At 40.0% G+C, this 17,004-nt stretch overlaps 1 protein-coding gene across 2 annotated transcripts in view; it reads left to right on the top strand.

Annotated features, from left to right (window-relative positions):
* Positions 1-17,004, top strand: part of SLC24A4 (solute carrier family 24 member 4) — an 86,246-nt gene that overhangs the window by 1,262 nt on the left and 67,980 nt on the right. For both annotated transcript variants that reach the window (XM_026047035.1, XM_026047028.1), the window contains exon 2: positions 515-625. In XM_026047035.1, coding sequence (XP_025902820.1) covers positions 515-625 — 111 coding nt within the window. The remainder of the gene's footprint in view (positions 1-514; positions 626-17,004) is intronic.

Genomic DNA, 17,004 nt, shown 5'->3' with positions numbered 1-17,004 from the left:
TATAAACACTGACCATCTGTTCTCTCTGCTTGTTGCAAGGGAGGCAGCAGATCATTTAATCAAGGGCACTAACCAAACTAACTTCCAAGCGAGATTTTTTATTGCAAGAATAACTGTAGCGCAAAGCACAAACATTGCATGATGACTGACTATAAATTACCAGATCAGATGCTGAAGAAGTTTCATTATTAGATATGCATTTGAAATGGATAGAGTTGAGATGGAAGCGATTTAATTAAGGGGGATATATTCTTCCTTTGAGCATTGTAGTTGCATATCCTACATTATCACAAATGCTTCTTATGTGCCGTGTTCATTAAGCTCCACTGAGGCAGCTCCTAGCATGCTAATTTATGGAGAAGTCCTGTTGGTTTATGAAGAAGTTTGATGAGACTTGTGGCCTCTGGCAATGTGTAGGGCTGTGAGGGCTTCTGGCTAGCGGGGGCCCTGCTCTCTGGCCCAGTTAGGATGATGCATATTGAGAGTGGGCATAACTTCTTTCTGTTCCATACAGGCCGAGATTCTGCTATCACAGACAGGCACGTGTTATCAGAAATATGGAGGAACAGAAGGTTGATGGCCTTGCCTAATGGGACACATGATGGAAAGAACTGTACAGACCCAGGTAAGATGGGAAAACTTGGTGATGTCTTGTAAGCCGCTGAGGTGTCTTGCACTGTACGCTCGTGTCCAAGTTGCAGTGATGCATTAGGGTAAGCACAAAAGTGTCAAAATTATTAAAAAGTAAAAAGGTACCATGTAGAAAGGAGGTTTATGATGCTATAGGAGGTAATGACTTTATCTACCAAAAGTAGAAGTGAGTATTTAGGTATAATTATGTTCTGGAGCTGCTATGGGGCTTGGGCTGAGAGTTTGAGCCCACAGGTTTCTTTTGGTGGTGGCTTCCGTGTGTCTGATGTTACTTGGGGTTATTGCAGTAGTTATGAGAGGTGCACTCTTCTAGAAACCATGGGTAGCTAAAAACACAGTGTTTGAGATGTTGGAGCACAGTGTTTTGTGTTCATTACCGGTCCAGACTTAACTAGTGTTTGTCTCTTGCTAAGGTTTTGGCTGAGTACCTAGTGCACTGTGCATTTAATGTGTGGAAGAGGTGGGTGAGGCGAGTTGTACAGGTGCCTTGGAGTTCATTCCAGTTTAAGATTTCCATCCTGGCTGGAGGATAGTAACTGGCTGAGGACAGGGATAGATGATGACCTTTAATATGAGCGTTATTCCACAGTGCTTTCATCTTCGCATTTGTCTTTCCAGTGTATGCTTCCTTCCTCTTTTTCCTTGCCTCTTGGTGGTTTATGGTGTGTGGAAGATGAGATGTTTTGCCAATGGCACCAGACAAATTAATGTCAAGTTCAGATTTCTCTCTTTTTTTTTTTTAACAATACAATTCTTTGATTAACCAGGGGATGACAGCAGAGTCTCTACCTTCATGCAGACAACGAGAGCCTGAGTCCTGGGATGCTGCCAGGCACTAGGGGAGATGGGAACAGTGCTCCCTCTTCTCACTGTTAGGTGTTTTAGCACTGAGATACCTGTTACATAGATTGATGTCACTGTTGTGCTTGTGCACGGTAGGGGGAAATAGAGAAGAGCACTGTTCATGCAGCTCCAAAAGCTTAAATTTTATTGCCTCGATGCCCAGGACATAGAGACTCGCAAACCGGACTTCTCTATGCTTCTGTCAGGGAATTATTTGAGTGAGTTTGTTGTTGTTTGGACCTGTAATCCTACAATACTGATGATTTATCCTTCTGAGTTGTTCCCAGAGAATAAATAAGAAATAAATGACCTTTTGGAAAGACCTAATCATTCCTGATGAGTGCTCATAAAATGTTCTTCCTTTCCATTCCTTTTTTTCTTCCATGTATTTGGATGCATCAGTGAATGAACATGCACATGTGTGCACACATGTGCACATACATACACATATATACAGAGCCGAGCCAACAGAGAGTTTGGATGAGAAGGATCCTCTCCAAATTTTTGCTGGGAATTTCCATACAAGATGAGTGGGAACTTACCCTGATATGGTAAAACTGCCAAGGCAGAACACTCTCAATATGCTCATGTGTAAAATGGAATACTTGAGGAATGTTGCTTTCTCTTAAAACAAATGAGATACTTAAAACAAATGAGTTGACCTCCTCCCTTCCTCTAAAATTGAAAGATTAGTTTAAGAATAAATGGGTTAAGCATAACTGGTCATTTTGATTTGCTCTTTGAAGTTTGAATCTTTGAGGTGTTCTTTTCTTGGTAACCATAGCTGAGTCTAAGCATATTTCAGCCTGCTGAGGCCTTAACAAAACTATCGTGAGACTTGCATTAAATTCATGATGTCTAGCCACAGTGGCTGGAATTAGCCTTTCTTTTTAAAAGATGTTGCTTCAAGTTGGAACACAGGTTTAATGATCAAGCTTGTTGTGGTGTTGCAGTGGTAGCTTCTTTAGTGACTTCCTGTTGTTCTGTAGTTAAGCACAGCTTATCTTTCTGGCCTTATATAGCTAAGGGGAGATACAGACGCTGCATAAGTGGCTAGAGAGAAGATAGCTGCAAATGCAGGGAACACTTGAAAATATCTGAAACTGATGTTTGTTAGACAAGAATGCTTTTGTAACGATCAATAGTCATTATTGCTTAATATTAGCTAATTGTGGGTTGCCTTGGTTCCTGTGTGATAACTAGTCATTGAAATCTGTATTGTAATGTGAACAAGACATAGGACCTAAACTAGATTAAAGAGAAGCAAGCAGGATATGCAGCATCTCCTTGAGACGTGTAGCTTGTTTAACCCCACAACTACGGCTAGGGAGAATAGTGACAGGAATGGCAACTTGATCAAGATCCTGCAGGAAACTGGTGAGAAAGTATGGATTGTCACTTGGGAGCTTTCACTTACTCGGTATGTATGTGTGCTATATAATGCTATTGATACTTAAGTGCTTCTGTTATGGGATGTGCTTATTCTAATGTCATTTCAGTATCTGCTTTATGCACTATGGGCCCCACAAATGCATTGTGTCTATATGGGTCATAGCAGTTTCCTTATGTGGATGTTTCTGGAAGCGTGTTTAGGATGCAAGAACTTCTTTACACCTTGGGCAATGCAAGTTCTTGCTGAGAGCCTGTTAATCCTTTCTGTCACTGCTGTTGTGTCGCAGTGCTCCCGCTTTATTAGCTTCCCACACAAGTCTGTAGTTTTACTTCCCTTTTCCCAGAGGCTTTCGGAAAAGTTATTTTATTTGCTGCCTCATCCCCTTTTCTTGCATGCAGAGTAAATTCCCAGTTGTTGGAAGTTGCAGCTATAGAAGTTTATAGGAGTGTGAGAACCCTGCAGTCTGTGACGGTCGTGACGAGCTCATCTGTGGCAATATTTCTTGGGGGGAAAAAACCTCGTAAGCTTCTAGCCACAATGGAGGAGCCTCCATCATTGTGTGAGCTTGCTTCTCCTGCAGAAGCAGATCATTTTGTATTGTGTTCTTCAGAAAACATTATTAACGCTTCTGGGACCATTGTATCAGAATAGGAAAAAACCCTTTGAAGTCTTGGCAACGCCGCTTATAAAAAGAACCCTGAGGCTCTGACAAAGGAAAGAAAAATATTAATAAAAAGGAGAAAAAAAAAAAAGGTAGTTTGATAGTGCTGGAGAGCTAGAGGAAACGATATGTTTAACACTGGAGGTTAATGGGGCTGATATTCACGAATGTCATAAAGATTTTTGCTGTTTTTCTGATAGAAATTATTTTGCAGCCCTGAGGGTTTTGAGATACCCCATATTCCAACCCAAGGACCTGGAGGTTAGCTGTGGGAAGCAGGTGGAGTGTTTGTGAGCGCCAAACCAACCTCATGTCTAGTCCAGACTAAGATTAGTCAGGAAAGTCAATGTGTCCTGCAGTCTTTTTCTGGTAAAAATGTTTCTTGTCTTGCAGTTGTCCCTTTGTTGGAAGCGTCTGTGCCATAAAAGAGGCAAATGTGATAGAGAGCTAGGTTGGGGAGTTAAAGATGGTGTATACAAGTCTGGTCATCAAAAATTTCCTGAGAACCAGAGATTTCCGAATTATGAATCTCCTGCTCATCTCCTATTGAGTAACTGCACTACCTCTCTGGATGGCTGCTGAGCTTAAAAACAAACCTTTTCTTTACAGCCCTGAAAATTCTTCCATGGTAAATATAGGAGAAGAGGTTGATCTGACCCCAGTTGAAACAAAATCTTTGGAAAGAGTTAGTTGTCATTAACAGCTGAGCAGAGCTCATTAGTTTACAACTACTTTTTTTGGTCTTATCCAAACTCACATTTCCATCTGCTGACAGCTCGCTAGCTTGCAGTGCCATCTGCCCAGCAGGACTGATTTACAGCTTCTCTGCTCCCGTGGCTCGCCTCTTGTTTCACAGTGTTCCCACCACCTCCAAGATCTCCAGCATCCTGGGTCCCGTTTGGAGAGCAATTAAAAGCAGGGTGACTGGGTGGTGTGATGTGTCTCCCAGGTAGGCCCTGTCTATCTGTGTGACCACAGCGGGTCATGATAGTCTGTTAAGCCAATGGGTCTGGAGGGTTTCCTACTATAAATATTTTCATGTTAATCCATGAATACAGTAGTGTAAGCATTGGAATGATTTACTGTGAATTAGAAATTCATCAGAACAAATTTTTGTAAGTCTTCTGACACTATGCTCATGGACAGCTTGTGAGCAACAATGATTTTAATGAGCAGGGGATGTGGTTGGAACCTTCTCTTTCCATTTTTACCAGTGGGCACAGATGAACTGTGGGCTGGGGGAAAGACAGGGTCAGCATTTATTTCTAGGCCATACTGCCTTTTATTTTAGAATTTAAGTGCACACTATGGCAATGCCTTGTGCTCTTAAGGTGAAGGAAAAAGAATCAGTTGTCTACAGTGAAATAACCTGTGTTTGCTAGCAGCGTGTGTGTGTGAGTGCAGAGTCAGAATCAAAAGTCATTAAACCCGTGTATATTTTACACTATTAGTTATTCAAACCTTGGGGACTCCTGGGAATGTGATACATTGTAGAGAAGCTGCAGAAGTTTTAAACAGCTTTGCTAACACAGGAAAAACCCTGGGCTCTTGTGCTCTACAGATGTCAGTGCTGGGGTTCCCAAGGGCTAGAGGGAATGCCACTGGCTTTTCAAAGCAATTTTACAATTAAAAAAAATGGGGAAAAAAAGAAAAAGCTATTTCTTGTGCATTTGTAGTGAGGAACATGTCATCAACTTCATTTAACAAACATGTTGTTTAGTTAAATACACACAATCTCGATATGGATTTAGGTATTCTTAATCTTCATAGGAATGTTACTATATAAGATCCTAAACTGCATATTATATTGTTATGATAGAATTTGCCATTTTGTGCTGATGTTTTTTTCCCTAAGCAGTGTGATAATGATCTTCCCTTGATCAAACTGCCATTCTGTTGCAGATAAATGTGTTGCACCTCCATTTTTAGGGTGGTGATATTAGTAGTATATTTGTGATTGTTTGTATGATGATAGGTCAAAACTGACAAAATCAACTTGAATTATAGTTTCTTCTACTATTCATCTGTGCGTTTTATTCAGGTAATGCAAACAAACCTGTTTGTTTTTTGCAAATATTCCACACAATCTTTCATAATCAGTGAGACTTTTCCCTGCCTTTATGCACAGAAATTGTGCAGTTTTGTCACCGGCTTGCTTGCTTTTTCATGTCTCTGGGCTTCCTCTTGTCCCTGCAGATGTTGGGTGCTCAGCTTTACTGAGTGTCATCTTGCTCCTGTGGTTTCTCTTTCCCTGGGGGAGGCAGATGTGTGATCATTTAAAAGCACAGTCAGTGCACGAGTAGAGGGCAGATGACAGGCCTTTGATGACAAGTTATTCATGTTTCCTAATCAGAATTCACACCTGGATTTAGGATAAAACTCTGGCATTCTTTGCCACGCTTAGTGATGTACCTATTAAAAGGACTGGAGTGAGTAGAAATCATGTGGGAAAAATGTTTTGTTCACATTTTAGCTTTCTTTTTGGGAATGCATTTAGAAAATGTGCTTTGTTTGAAGTTAGGATTTAAAGAATAACTGGTATTATGCCTGAGCTGTTCATTTTCTAGCAGTGTGTTAATACTGGCATCCAAAGCGGTAGAAAGAAATGAGACAAACATCTCTGTGCTTTGGCTCAACCTGCTGGCAGAGTCCCCTGGAGAGCTGAGAACACGAAACGAGCTCCAGGGTAATTTATCCATTTCCCCAAGACTAAGTGCCAAAATTGCAAGTAGTAGTTTAACACACGGTAAATAAGTGACTAAAATGCCATTTAGAGATGCAGTAAATGGGCAAGTGAGATAAACAAAAAAAAATCTTTTGCTATATTCTTAAACCTAATAAAAATGTTGTGTAGTTTTTTTTTGTATATATTTTTTTCATGTAACAGTTGGTTTTGGTCCAGATGAAGCACACTGGATAATAATTTTTACAAGACAAGCCTTTGGTCTGAAACCAAGAAAGAGATTTAAAATGAAAAGGCAGTCTCTGAAGTGTAGCAGCTTCAGAACCAGCTCTCACACCTGTAGCTACATGCTCTCTAAATGGGACAAAAAAGCCTGTCCCAAATGCTCCCAAATGCTCGATCACAGGTGTCCCATATTAGCCAGGCTCTGTATTTCATATATTTGTTTTCTTGTATTTCAGATAGTAATACCTAAGTTTTTCCCAAATGTTATTGTAGTAATACTTCCAACTTTCAATACTCCCAGTTTTTCCCTTTGTGACTGAGGGGAACTCAGGCAGACGGCAGCATGTAGGTCACTGGCTGATGTCAAGGAGGAAACATGTAGTGGAACAAAGAATCAAATATTTTCTTCCTCATCTCGGCTCTTATAAAGATGATGCTTGAGCAGGAGGTTGGACTAAGATGATTTTTTAGAGTCCCTTCTGTCCTGACTTTCCTACGATGTTACAATTTGGTATCAAAGCTAAATAAATTACATTTTACTTGCAACATATTGAACTCTTAAACTAAGGATTTTAAAATCAAAGTTAATGAGAATTGAACACAAACACCTACAAAGTCTTGCTCTTAATGTTATCTTTAGTGTGATATTTTGTGTATGTGTGCATCTAGATCTGTTCTTATTCACTAGTACGACCATGCTCAGTTTTCCACACACCAAAAATCCTGCTGTTGGTATGAAAGCCATTGCAAGAACCTGTTTGAGTTCTTTTTAATTTTGACAAACTTTAAATACTTGAATATGGAATAATGAGTACATGCCTCAGATAACAAATTTAATAGAAAATTGGGGAGGGAAGGGGGAAGGCTGGATATTTTGCGTGCTAAACTTTATAAAGCAGCCTGTCTAAAATATACTGGGACCAGAATAGTCCAGTTGTTTTCCACAGTGTGTGGCTAGAGGAAAGTGGCTAGTGTGGCTTTGTTTATCAATAAAAACAAAATACTAATTGGTGGGTTTTGGAAGCTTGGTAGGAGAGACACACTTATGACATCTGCATAATTTTAGATAAGAACTGTCAAAAATAGCAGTTTGCAAATTCTTTTGAGACCTGCAAGACTGCAACTAGTATTTGTGCAAATTCTAGCTTTTTTGGATCTCTGTTTGTTCCTGAGAGCAGAGATGGCCTCTCTGTGCTCTGAGTTTCTCATCAGACCTGCCTGGACTGCACAGTGTGGAAGTTTCACACTGCAAGCTGGGTAAGTGCAGAAGTAGATGGTGAGAAGCAGCTGAAGGTGGGAAATAGTGACCAGAAGTTGCAAAAGTGATAGAGGAATTGAGATTTGGAGTTGGGTGGCAGGAGACTAAGATTATGTAGTTGTGGAGATGAGGGTTTTTTTTTTGTTTTTAAGGTGAGAAGTCTAGAACAAAAAACAAGCAGGATTTCTGAAAAGTCCTTAAGGAAAGCAAGGCTTGTTTTCAGCCTTATGCTTGGTACATTAAAGTATCTGCAGCCTCTAGTCCTTTCCTGATTCTTAATACGGATTGCAAACGAGCATTCTGCCAAACTGTTCTAATGTGTCCATGTAGATATAAGGCAATTTAGAAAGCTTCACCAAAAATAGGCCTTCTTGAGTCTCCGTGTTCGTTTTAAAAATCAAAATCGCCAATTTAAAAATACTCTTGGCCACTGTGTGCTGTTTTGTTGCAGTAAGTCACTTCATTCTACTAATATTCCTGATAAAAGCCCTTATTACTGAATTATTGATTCAGAGGTTACATGATTTACTTATACATTTCTATTATTGTATTCATTAATGCTGAAGTTTTGTACAGGATAGATGTGGCTATCCACATAGCTGGCTGAAAATACTCCATGAAGGTGCAGACAACTGGCATCACTGCTATTCTCCAGGAAGGCAAAACCTTCAAGCAACGGTGATGGCTTCCTTTATTATTTAAAGTTGGCAGACACTGAGTAGAAAACATAATAACCTTAGAAACCATGACTCAAATTCATTCCTGCTGGGACTCCACTGATGAGTTGGAATACAATGGAGCAGATACTTTAGGTAGAACACAGGCTGTGTGTACATGTCTGTGTGCATTTTTTCCCCCTTTTTTACAACATGAAGCTAACAGGATAATGATAATGACAGGCACGGGATTAACAATCTGAGAGTGTTCTCTGCCCATGGAGGTGAAAGGTGCCGAATGTATCTCCATCATTTCTCAAAGCAAGGAGATAATTTAGACTCTGCCTGTTGAGCCTGCACACATATTTGCTTGTTGGTCTCTCTGCAGGGACTCCTGACACCAGATGACTTTTTGCTTTCATGGGCTGCAGTCACTTGTTCAGTGGGCAGAGGGTATCACTGAATCTGCTGCACAGACGTATTGAAGTGCGTGAATAGCAAGGTGTAAATACTCACAGAGGTGGGAAAATTCTAAATATTAGGACAACTAATTTAAAGAAGTTGTGTTTAGAAACCCAAAGAAACTGAACTGGGAGAACCCCCCTTTTCCCTTTTATTGTGAACTAGCATCTGCTTTGAATTTCAAGTTCCTTGCCCAAAATACAGACTATCGGTCATTTGTTCCTCAAACTTTTTGAGAGCAGTTCCTCACTTGGGTATGCTGCTCTATAGCATTATGCTTATAGCAGTCCTAAGGTTCTGCCTTGAACATTTCTTGCTAGAGGGTGAGACCTTTCAGGTTTACTTTAAATAGGTTTTCATGCCTTTGCAGAGGTAACATTCAGTGCCTAATCTCATTACAGCTCTTTAACATCCTCCACAGGATCTTTGGCTTCTGTGGCCTCAAATTATAGGGTTTTTTCCTCGTCTTACTGGGCTTTTCCCAGCTTCTCTTCCTCTTCCCTGCTTCTAGCCAGTGCTTCCTGCTTTTGCCCATGCTTACACTTTGACATGAGTTTCCAGTGTCTGTTTGCTTTTTCTTGCTCACTTTTGATGCTGCCTCTCACAGATTAGCATGTGAAATCTAGAAAAATCTTAATACCTCCCTCTTTCAAATCCCTCCCTGTGAGCCATTAGTATCATGGCATCTCAGGAGATGAGCCGGCCAGGATTGCTTAGACGGAGAAGTCAGAGTTACTGCTCTATCTCTTCCTATGTCAGTCACCTGCGAGTTCAGGGTGCAGGGAGGCCAGGATGGTCCTTTGCTAACTATAGAGTTGTCCATCCTTGTTAAGAGATGCAGATTCTGTTCCAGAAAGCTCATAATAAAAACAAAATAATAAAAATAAACAAGTAAAGGAAGTAAAGGGGAAGAAAAAAAAAAGGCAATGTGACTTGCCTAAAGTCTGTAGAGATGGTCAGTAGCAAAGCTGTTTATTATTTATTTTAATAATAAATTGTGCCTACAATAAGTTCCCCGGAGGGTGAGGTTTGGTTGCTACCAGTCTTCCTCCCTGCTCTGTTCATAGTTACTCTTTCATTCTACTCCTCTGCTATGATGCGTTTCATGAAAAATGTAACTTTTCACAAGAAAATTTCGTTTCGTTTTTACAAAGTCTAACAGAAGGCAGTACAAAAATTAGTTATCATCAGAAATGGATGATGACATGCACATGACCCCCTCAATATGCTGAATGTTTCTGATTTAAAGTGATACTTAGAGGTTGCCAGGGAAGTATCTAACTTGCCTTTGCAGCTTCTTGTACCAGATAGCTGAATTCCGCTTTGTAGAGCGATCACTTTTTCCCCTTCTTACCTACTCAAAGCAAGATGTCAGCAGAAGCCCTGAAGCGTGTGGGTCTTTCCAGGGGCTCTCTTGGGCTGGGGCTCTGTTTGCGGCTGGGTGGAAATAGACTGGGGCCTGTGGGATGAGAGGGACTATCTAGAAGATCGATACTGCTTTGCCATACCAAAATAAAATGAAGCAATTTGTTGTTTTCAGGCTAAAAGAGCAGTAGTATTTTCTTGTGAGTAAACCTCGTTTGCCTGATTCAAAGGTTGTTGAATTTTTATTTCCATTGGTCTTTAGAAAGCCTTTGAGTTGGCCTTAATGGAGTTCCTTGAGTGCAGAACAAGAACAAATATTCCAGCCTTGAAGTTAGACAGTTACGTTTTTTAATTCTCTTGAGTTTATTATTGTTCTTTAGCCAACAGGGTTGATAAGTGTAACAGCACCTGGTGGGGGAATTCTTCTTGGAAGGACTATCAGGGATCATCTCCAGAACTGCTTTAATCTGTGGATATTCAGGGCAACTAAGTTTAGCAAGTACTACTTAGGTAATTAAAGGTTGGAGCTGGGCTGCTTTCTCTGCAAGACAACACAGACGAGTAAATCAGATTGACTCACTGGTACCTGTGGTATAACATAGCCCATTCCCAAGCTATGCAATGTTTGACTATGTTACAGGACTTTGTCAGTAGAAATATTACTCCCTGTGTGGTGCTGAAGCAGTATGACTAGCACAGATCAGTTATGTAAAAATGAGTTTTTATAACTGCCTACAAAACAGTTAAATTGAGATTAAATAAAGAGGACTGTTGCTACAAACTTTTCGTGGTTGTAAGAGGTATTGTGTTCCTAAAAGCTCAATGACTTTTGAAACTGGTGAGATTTTGTGAACCCCATTAATTATTTTCAGGATTTTCTGGTTTTATTCAATGCTTTCAAATCTTAATGTTTTTTTTTTTCCCACCACCTTCCCCTGTAGCAGCCGCTGCAGGGTTGGGTGCTGTGCAAACACAACTAGCAACCCTGCTCTTCTGGGGCTACATGGGCAGCTGGAATGGGTATAAAGAGGCATGTGCAGGTTTCTCCATGGAAGAAAAGATTGTCTTCACAGCCAGAATGCTTCCCTTTCATCCAAACAGTGACTGATCACAGGTATCCTGGTTATGCAGACTCCGGGCTGTGCTATCCGAGCTGAGCGCTGGTGGGCAGCTCTCGGAGCCTGTGCCTAACTCAGACTTCTGCCAGGTATTTTGTGGCAGAGCTGTGATCAACAGGGCATTTCTGTTCTTCTCCAAAGTGTTTTCAGGTGTGGGGGCTAGCTAAGCACCTCTGTAACTGCTGTAAGAGACAAGGACCTTCTGTATCCGACACACTGGGTGGAAAATAGCTGTCCTGGGCAGTGCTGGCAGTGCCTCTCTGAGTTAAGGCATGGTTTGGCCCTCTGGTTTGGCCCTCTTGTGCTCAGGCAGCACTGGGAGGTGATGTCCCGTGAATCTGGAGGGTCTAGGGACTATGCTCCCAAATGGATATTCTGCTCGTATTATCATTAAACTTGATGTTGGTCTGTTTTGTATAGAAAGCTAAATTCTATCTATACTAAGTCAACAGAGTTTTGCAGGGGGGCAGTTAGAAGACAATCATATTTGTTTTTGCCCTCACAAAATTAACAGATAGGTTCTTTTTCTAGTTATTACATTTGACTGCAGTAGCTGCTGTCCTTAAGTTTGTATTTGATAGTTCTGCTCCTTGATCTGAAACGTGAATCAGAGCATTGAGTGTTTCAGCGTGCATGGGGATCAGGCACTCCTCAATTCGAGCCCTGGCTGCAGCAGGGACTGCCCTCTGTGACTTTGCCCGTGTTCCTCCACTCCACAAAACAAAAAAGAGGGTTGATTTCTTTTTTCTTTCGTTTTTTTTTTCTTTTTGCTTCTTGGGGAATCAGAGTAAATTAAATACCAATTGGTAATCTAGATCTCTTTGACTCCTTTACAAATATTATCCTGTTAGATGGGGCTCTGAACATGTAAAGCATGTTTGTAATGTTAAGCCTTGTTGTTCCCTGCAGAGAATTAAGATGATCCTGGCTTCCCCAATAGTAAATTTAGACCTAATTATATGCCACAATGCAGGTTCTGATTTAGAGCTAATCTAAACATGGTGTAGCTTGTTAAACTCACTAAGGCATCTGCTCTTTCCTCCCTTTCTCAGTTCATTGTTCTGATGTTTTGTTTTTGTCTTTTTCTCCCTATCCCAAACTCCCCCAAAACTTCCTTCTTTTTCTACTTTAACATATTATCTTTAATATAGAAAAAAAAGACTTTTTGTATTTAAATAGTATTTCAATTTAGTCTTTTACAGGCTTAGAAATTCGAAGTTTTACACTCATGTTCCAAAACAATGTATGTATACTGTGCCAGTTTATGGAAACTACAGAAATTCTTTTACAATGATGATGACTGAAATTCATTTCTTTTATTTATATTAACGGAATAGTAAACCCATCACTGCCTTCTATTTTAGTTGTATGGTGACTTTGTATATTTAATCTGGAGAGGCAACTTGGATCGTATTATTTAACAGCCGTGGGTAAAAGCCTCTTGCAATTATGGGATTAGCCGTGTTTTGATTCTGCCTGAAGTCAAGTGTGCGAGTACATGGGTGCTGTGAGGGGACCTCCGTTTGACTTCATTTGGGGTGGAAAGGGTGGTGCTATGTCTTCCCTCCTTCCCCATAAGAAGACTTGTGTTAGCTTTTTATATTAAAAGGTTTAAATTGCGTCGGTATTGCTTCAGATGCCATGGGTGCCAGGCAGCCTTATAGCTGCTGAACAGCAAAAATGAGGAAAAGAAATCTGCCCTAACTGGCTGTCGAGCTGTGTGGTCTATGTTTTATGAGGAAAGTTATCTAGAGCATTTGTATTCCTTTGAAAGGAGCCTGGGTAAGGAGCATGCCTTTTTTCTCTTGTGTGAAAATACTCACTCACCAGTATACAAATGTGGAGATGTGTAATTCAAATTGTCAGAAAAAAATGTATCATTGTGAGATACTAAATGGTGATAAAAATCTTCAAAATCCATTGCTTTTTCCTAAGGCTCGCCAAAGGTTAATGCCATCCGTTAAATAGCTCTGGCTTTGAAGAGAGTGATACATTGCTTTGTTTATTTGTTCAAAACTAAAACATGAAACTTTTATTTAAAATGCTTTTCTATTGGGAGATATCTATTACTGCAGATATTTGAAAGCCCGACTCTTGCAGGTTGGCTCTTGCAAATCAGCCCAGCTAGTAGTTCTTGATGTTGTGTAACAGCTAGTGATGTGACACTGGATTTTGTACTTCAGAAAAAGCTGATTAGTGTAAACCTCCCTTGCCGTGTTAAGGACGGGCTGGAGTGACATCTCTGCTCAAGTGAAATGACCCACACAGACCATGATTGCATTTCTGTGCTGCAGATATAGTCCTACAACTCCAAAGTTAATCTCCTAAACGTATGTGTGGATTTGGATATATTTACTTAGTTTTGGATGTAGATATATTTATTTACTTTTAGTTGATATTTGGATTAATTTTTCAATTGATTGGCATCTCTTTTTGCCTACTTTTTGGAAACTGAGGATATGAAATGCAGTTCTTTGGGAAGCTAGCACACAAATAAAGAGCAGCCCTTGGAGGGGACCATTTTTGCCCTAGGAGAAAATTATTTAGAATTGAGAGTTTGATAAGTTATTCTAGCCATGGTGAAATAAGTTCAGTTTAAAGGGCAGATTTTAAATATACTCATGGTAGACCTAATCCATGAGTTCACTTGGCTCACTGGGACAAGATTCTAATTCAGGATAGCATTGACACTAAACTTTAAAGTCAAGAAAGTTGTTGATCCTTCCTTGAACTGGGACATTTCCACAGCTTTGGGCAGTAAGGAATCCTTCAGCAGGGAGTATTTATGTTTCATACTAGGTTCAGGCCAAATGAGACTTAGTAGAGGAAACAATTCCTTTGTGTGTGTTTTTCCCCCATGGTGTCCCAAAATAATATTTTAAGTGACATGGCCACTGTCCATTTCTAACCTGTCGTTGACATCAGTGGGACCAGAATATATATAAAATGTAAATATCAAATATATCAGATGCAACATTGGATGCTAGGATCTTGATGCCTGTGTGTAATAACTCATCTATATTTAAAAAAAAAAAAAAAGCTTTAAAATACATCTAAGTCCATTGCATAGGTTTTTAGCCATCCTCGCTGGCTCTTCACTCTAGTCAGACCTAATGGATCTTGCTGAAGTCCTTCTGGCCACGGGTAAATGGTGGTAGAAGTGGCAAGATCTGAACTCTTGGTGGCTTGGTCTGCTTCTGAAGCTTTGGTCACAGGACAGTGCATAGAGTGGTCGGAGGGGGAGGGAAGGCAAAAAAATCAAAGTTGTCAGTGAAAACAGTGAAAACTGGGAAGACTAAAAATATTCAGAATATTTAGAAATTTGAGGGAAATTAATATTTTGCTGCCTGCATCAGCAGTGTGTATTAGCTGCTCTAGCAGGAATCTTTGTGTCTTGACATCCAGTGGGATCCCCTGCATGCAGATACTCTACCCTGATTTACATCAGGGAGTTTATACCCTTTAGAAGCACTGCTGCTTAAAGTGGGAATAGAGGTTTTATATCTTTCTCTCTCTCTCTCTCTCTCTCTCTCTCTCTCTCTCCAGTATTTACATGCGCTGCCAGGGTAGTGCGTGAGCTGACCATCTAATGACCTTTAAAAATATAGTCTTTGTAGAGATGAGGAGGGATTTTGCAGTTGACAGATTTGTGCTAGCAAACCCCAGGTTATTTAGGGAAGTCTGGAATTTTGTGCTCTTGGATTTAAAGAATATTGTGTAATTCAGATGAAAGGCAAAGTACTAAAATCTTAATTCCAGTGAGAGAAATATCCTTCATTTTGGCACTCCCATAGACATTATTTCTTATTCATGTTACCAGTGTGTCTCATAAAAGAGAAAAAAAATATAAAGTTTCCTTTTAATTTTGTGTAACCGTTCTTCTTTCACAGCAGGGCTACCAAGCTGCCTGGGCAGCTTGTTCTTTATTTTGAACAGTGACTCTCCTTGTTTTGATCTGAAATCACTCAAAATCACACAGTTTGCCATCAGGTGTACATATTTCCTCCACTAATTATATAGTAAAAACATTGACACACCACATTTTCTAGTTAAAGTGCTGAAATATCCCTGTGCTACCAAAATACTTGCGTAGGGAGGTTAGAGATGAGCAGAAAGGAGGGGAGCTGAGGAAAAGGACATTTCCAAACTGTTACTGTTCTTCAGGATGGATGTTTAAATTAGTAGAGATGGAAGATGCTAATCGGAGTTTCTGTGGACTTTTACAACCACTTTACAATTCATGTGTTAAATTAGTTTCAGTATTATCCTTTGCAGAAATATATCTAGAGGAAAGCAAAGTAGCCATTGGAGAGGCACACAATGAAAATGAATTACTGCCAGGCATACTTTGTTGCTGTTATTGCTCTACTTTTTGCCTAGAAGCACCTTTTGGGGGTAAAATAGAAACTGTAAATATCTACATTTAACATTATTCCTTGTCCTTGGCCTGGGGAAAAGTGCCAGGTAACATCCACAGGAGCTGTGTGCATGATTCAAAAGCAGTGTGCCCCCCTACAAATGAGATTGTTGACCTATTTCTGTGCATTCAAAGATGAGGAACTTACATTAGCAGCTTAATTTGGAGCAAAATATTTTAGTGCTGGTAGATAATGATAGATAAGATAATGAAAACTTTTTGCTGCATTTATAAGATTCTGTAGTTTCCTTGTGGAGCATTACAGATCTCTAAGCCCACATCATTCTGTGATTCTATGATCAGGCCCACATCACTCACAGTGAGGTTTGTGAGGACTTCTGAACATGAAGTAGTCCGAGATGCCCAAGGAGTCTGTTGAACAGGCCTCATGGATCTGGCCTCTCCCAGGCCTTGGGAAGATTTTAATGCTGTTTCTCCCCGCTTCTGGAGAGCGTGTTACTCTGGTGAAGGCAAGTTGCCTCTTTGCCCAGCTGAACGTGGCTCTGTGCAGGTGCAAGTGCCAAGGGAACTGCAAGGTAAACAGGGAGGTGCCGGATTCCTGGTTCCTCCAGGAATACAAGGTCTAACGAGCAGACGCTTGGGTTGTTTCTTTAGACCTGATGTTTGAGTTCTGTCTTGGTACTGTTTGAGCCCCAAGTCTGGCACATCTGATTTCACCCACTGTGTCTGGGGCCTCATTTATGGAACAGGACTGAAAATGCTGTTCGGCCTCACGTAGCTTAGGCTGCAAGGAACTACACATAAGGTTGAGCTCAAGTAGTGGGACCAACCAAAAGCTCAAACAGAAAGACAGTCATAGCCAGAGAATACTAAACACTAGAAAATTGCAAATACCTTGGATACGCCGCAAATTGTTTCAGAAATTGTGTTGCATCTGAAGCATCTCCTCTTTGAGAGCATCTCCCCTCTTTTTCATGATAAAATTGTAAACCTTTCTAATCACATATCATATCTTTTGTCTTAGACTTTTGTGGATTGCTTTACTTATGAGACATTTTACTGTAAATATGATTTTGGAGGAACTTGTGTGTATGTGACTTTGAAGAAGATTTAGTTGTACTATCATATTGTTTGTACTGCTGCAGGCACGTATCTCTAAGTCATAAAATATGTGACAGAAGGATGTAAAGTTTAACTGGACCTTCTGTTATATTTCATTTTTATATTTTTATATTTTTATATTTTTATATTTTTATATTTTTATATTTTTATATTTTTATATTTTTATATTTTTATATTTTTATATTTTTA

Source organism: Nothoprocta perdicaria, unplaced genomic scaffold (genome assembly GCF_003342845.1).
Source record: "Nothoprocta perdicaria isolate Ctin4 unplaced genomic scaffold, notPer1 scaffold_108, whole genome shotgun sequence".
Lineage (NCBI taxonomy): Eukaryota > Metazoa > Chordata > Aves > Tinamiformes > Tinamidae > Nothoprocta > Nothoprocta perdicaria.
Note: the sequence above shows the minus strand (reverse complement) of the source record. Positions and strands in the feature narration are given on the sequence as shown.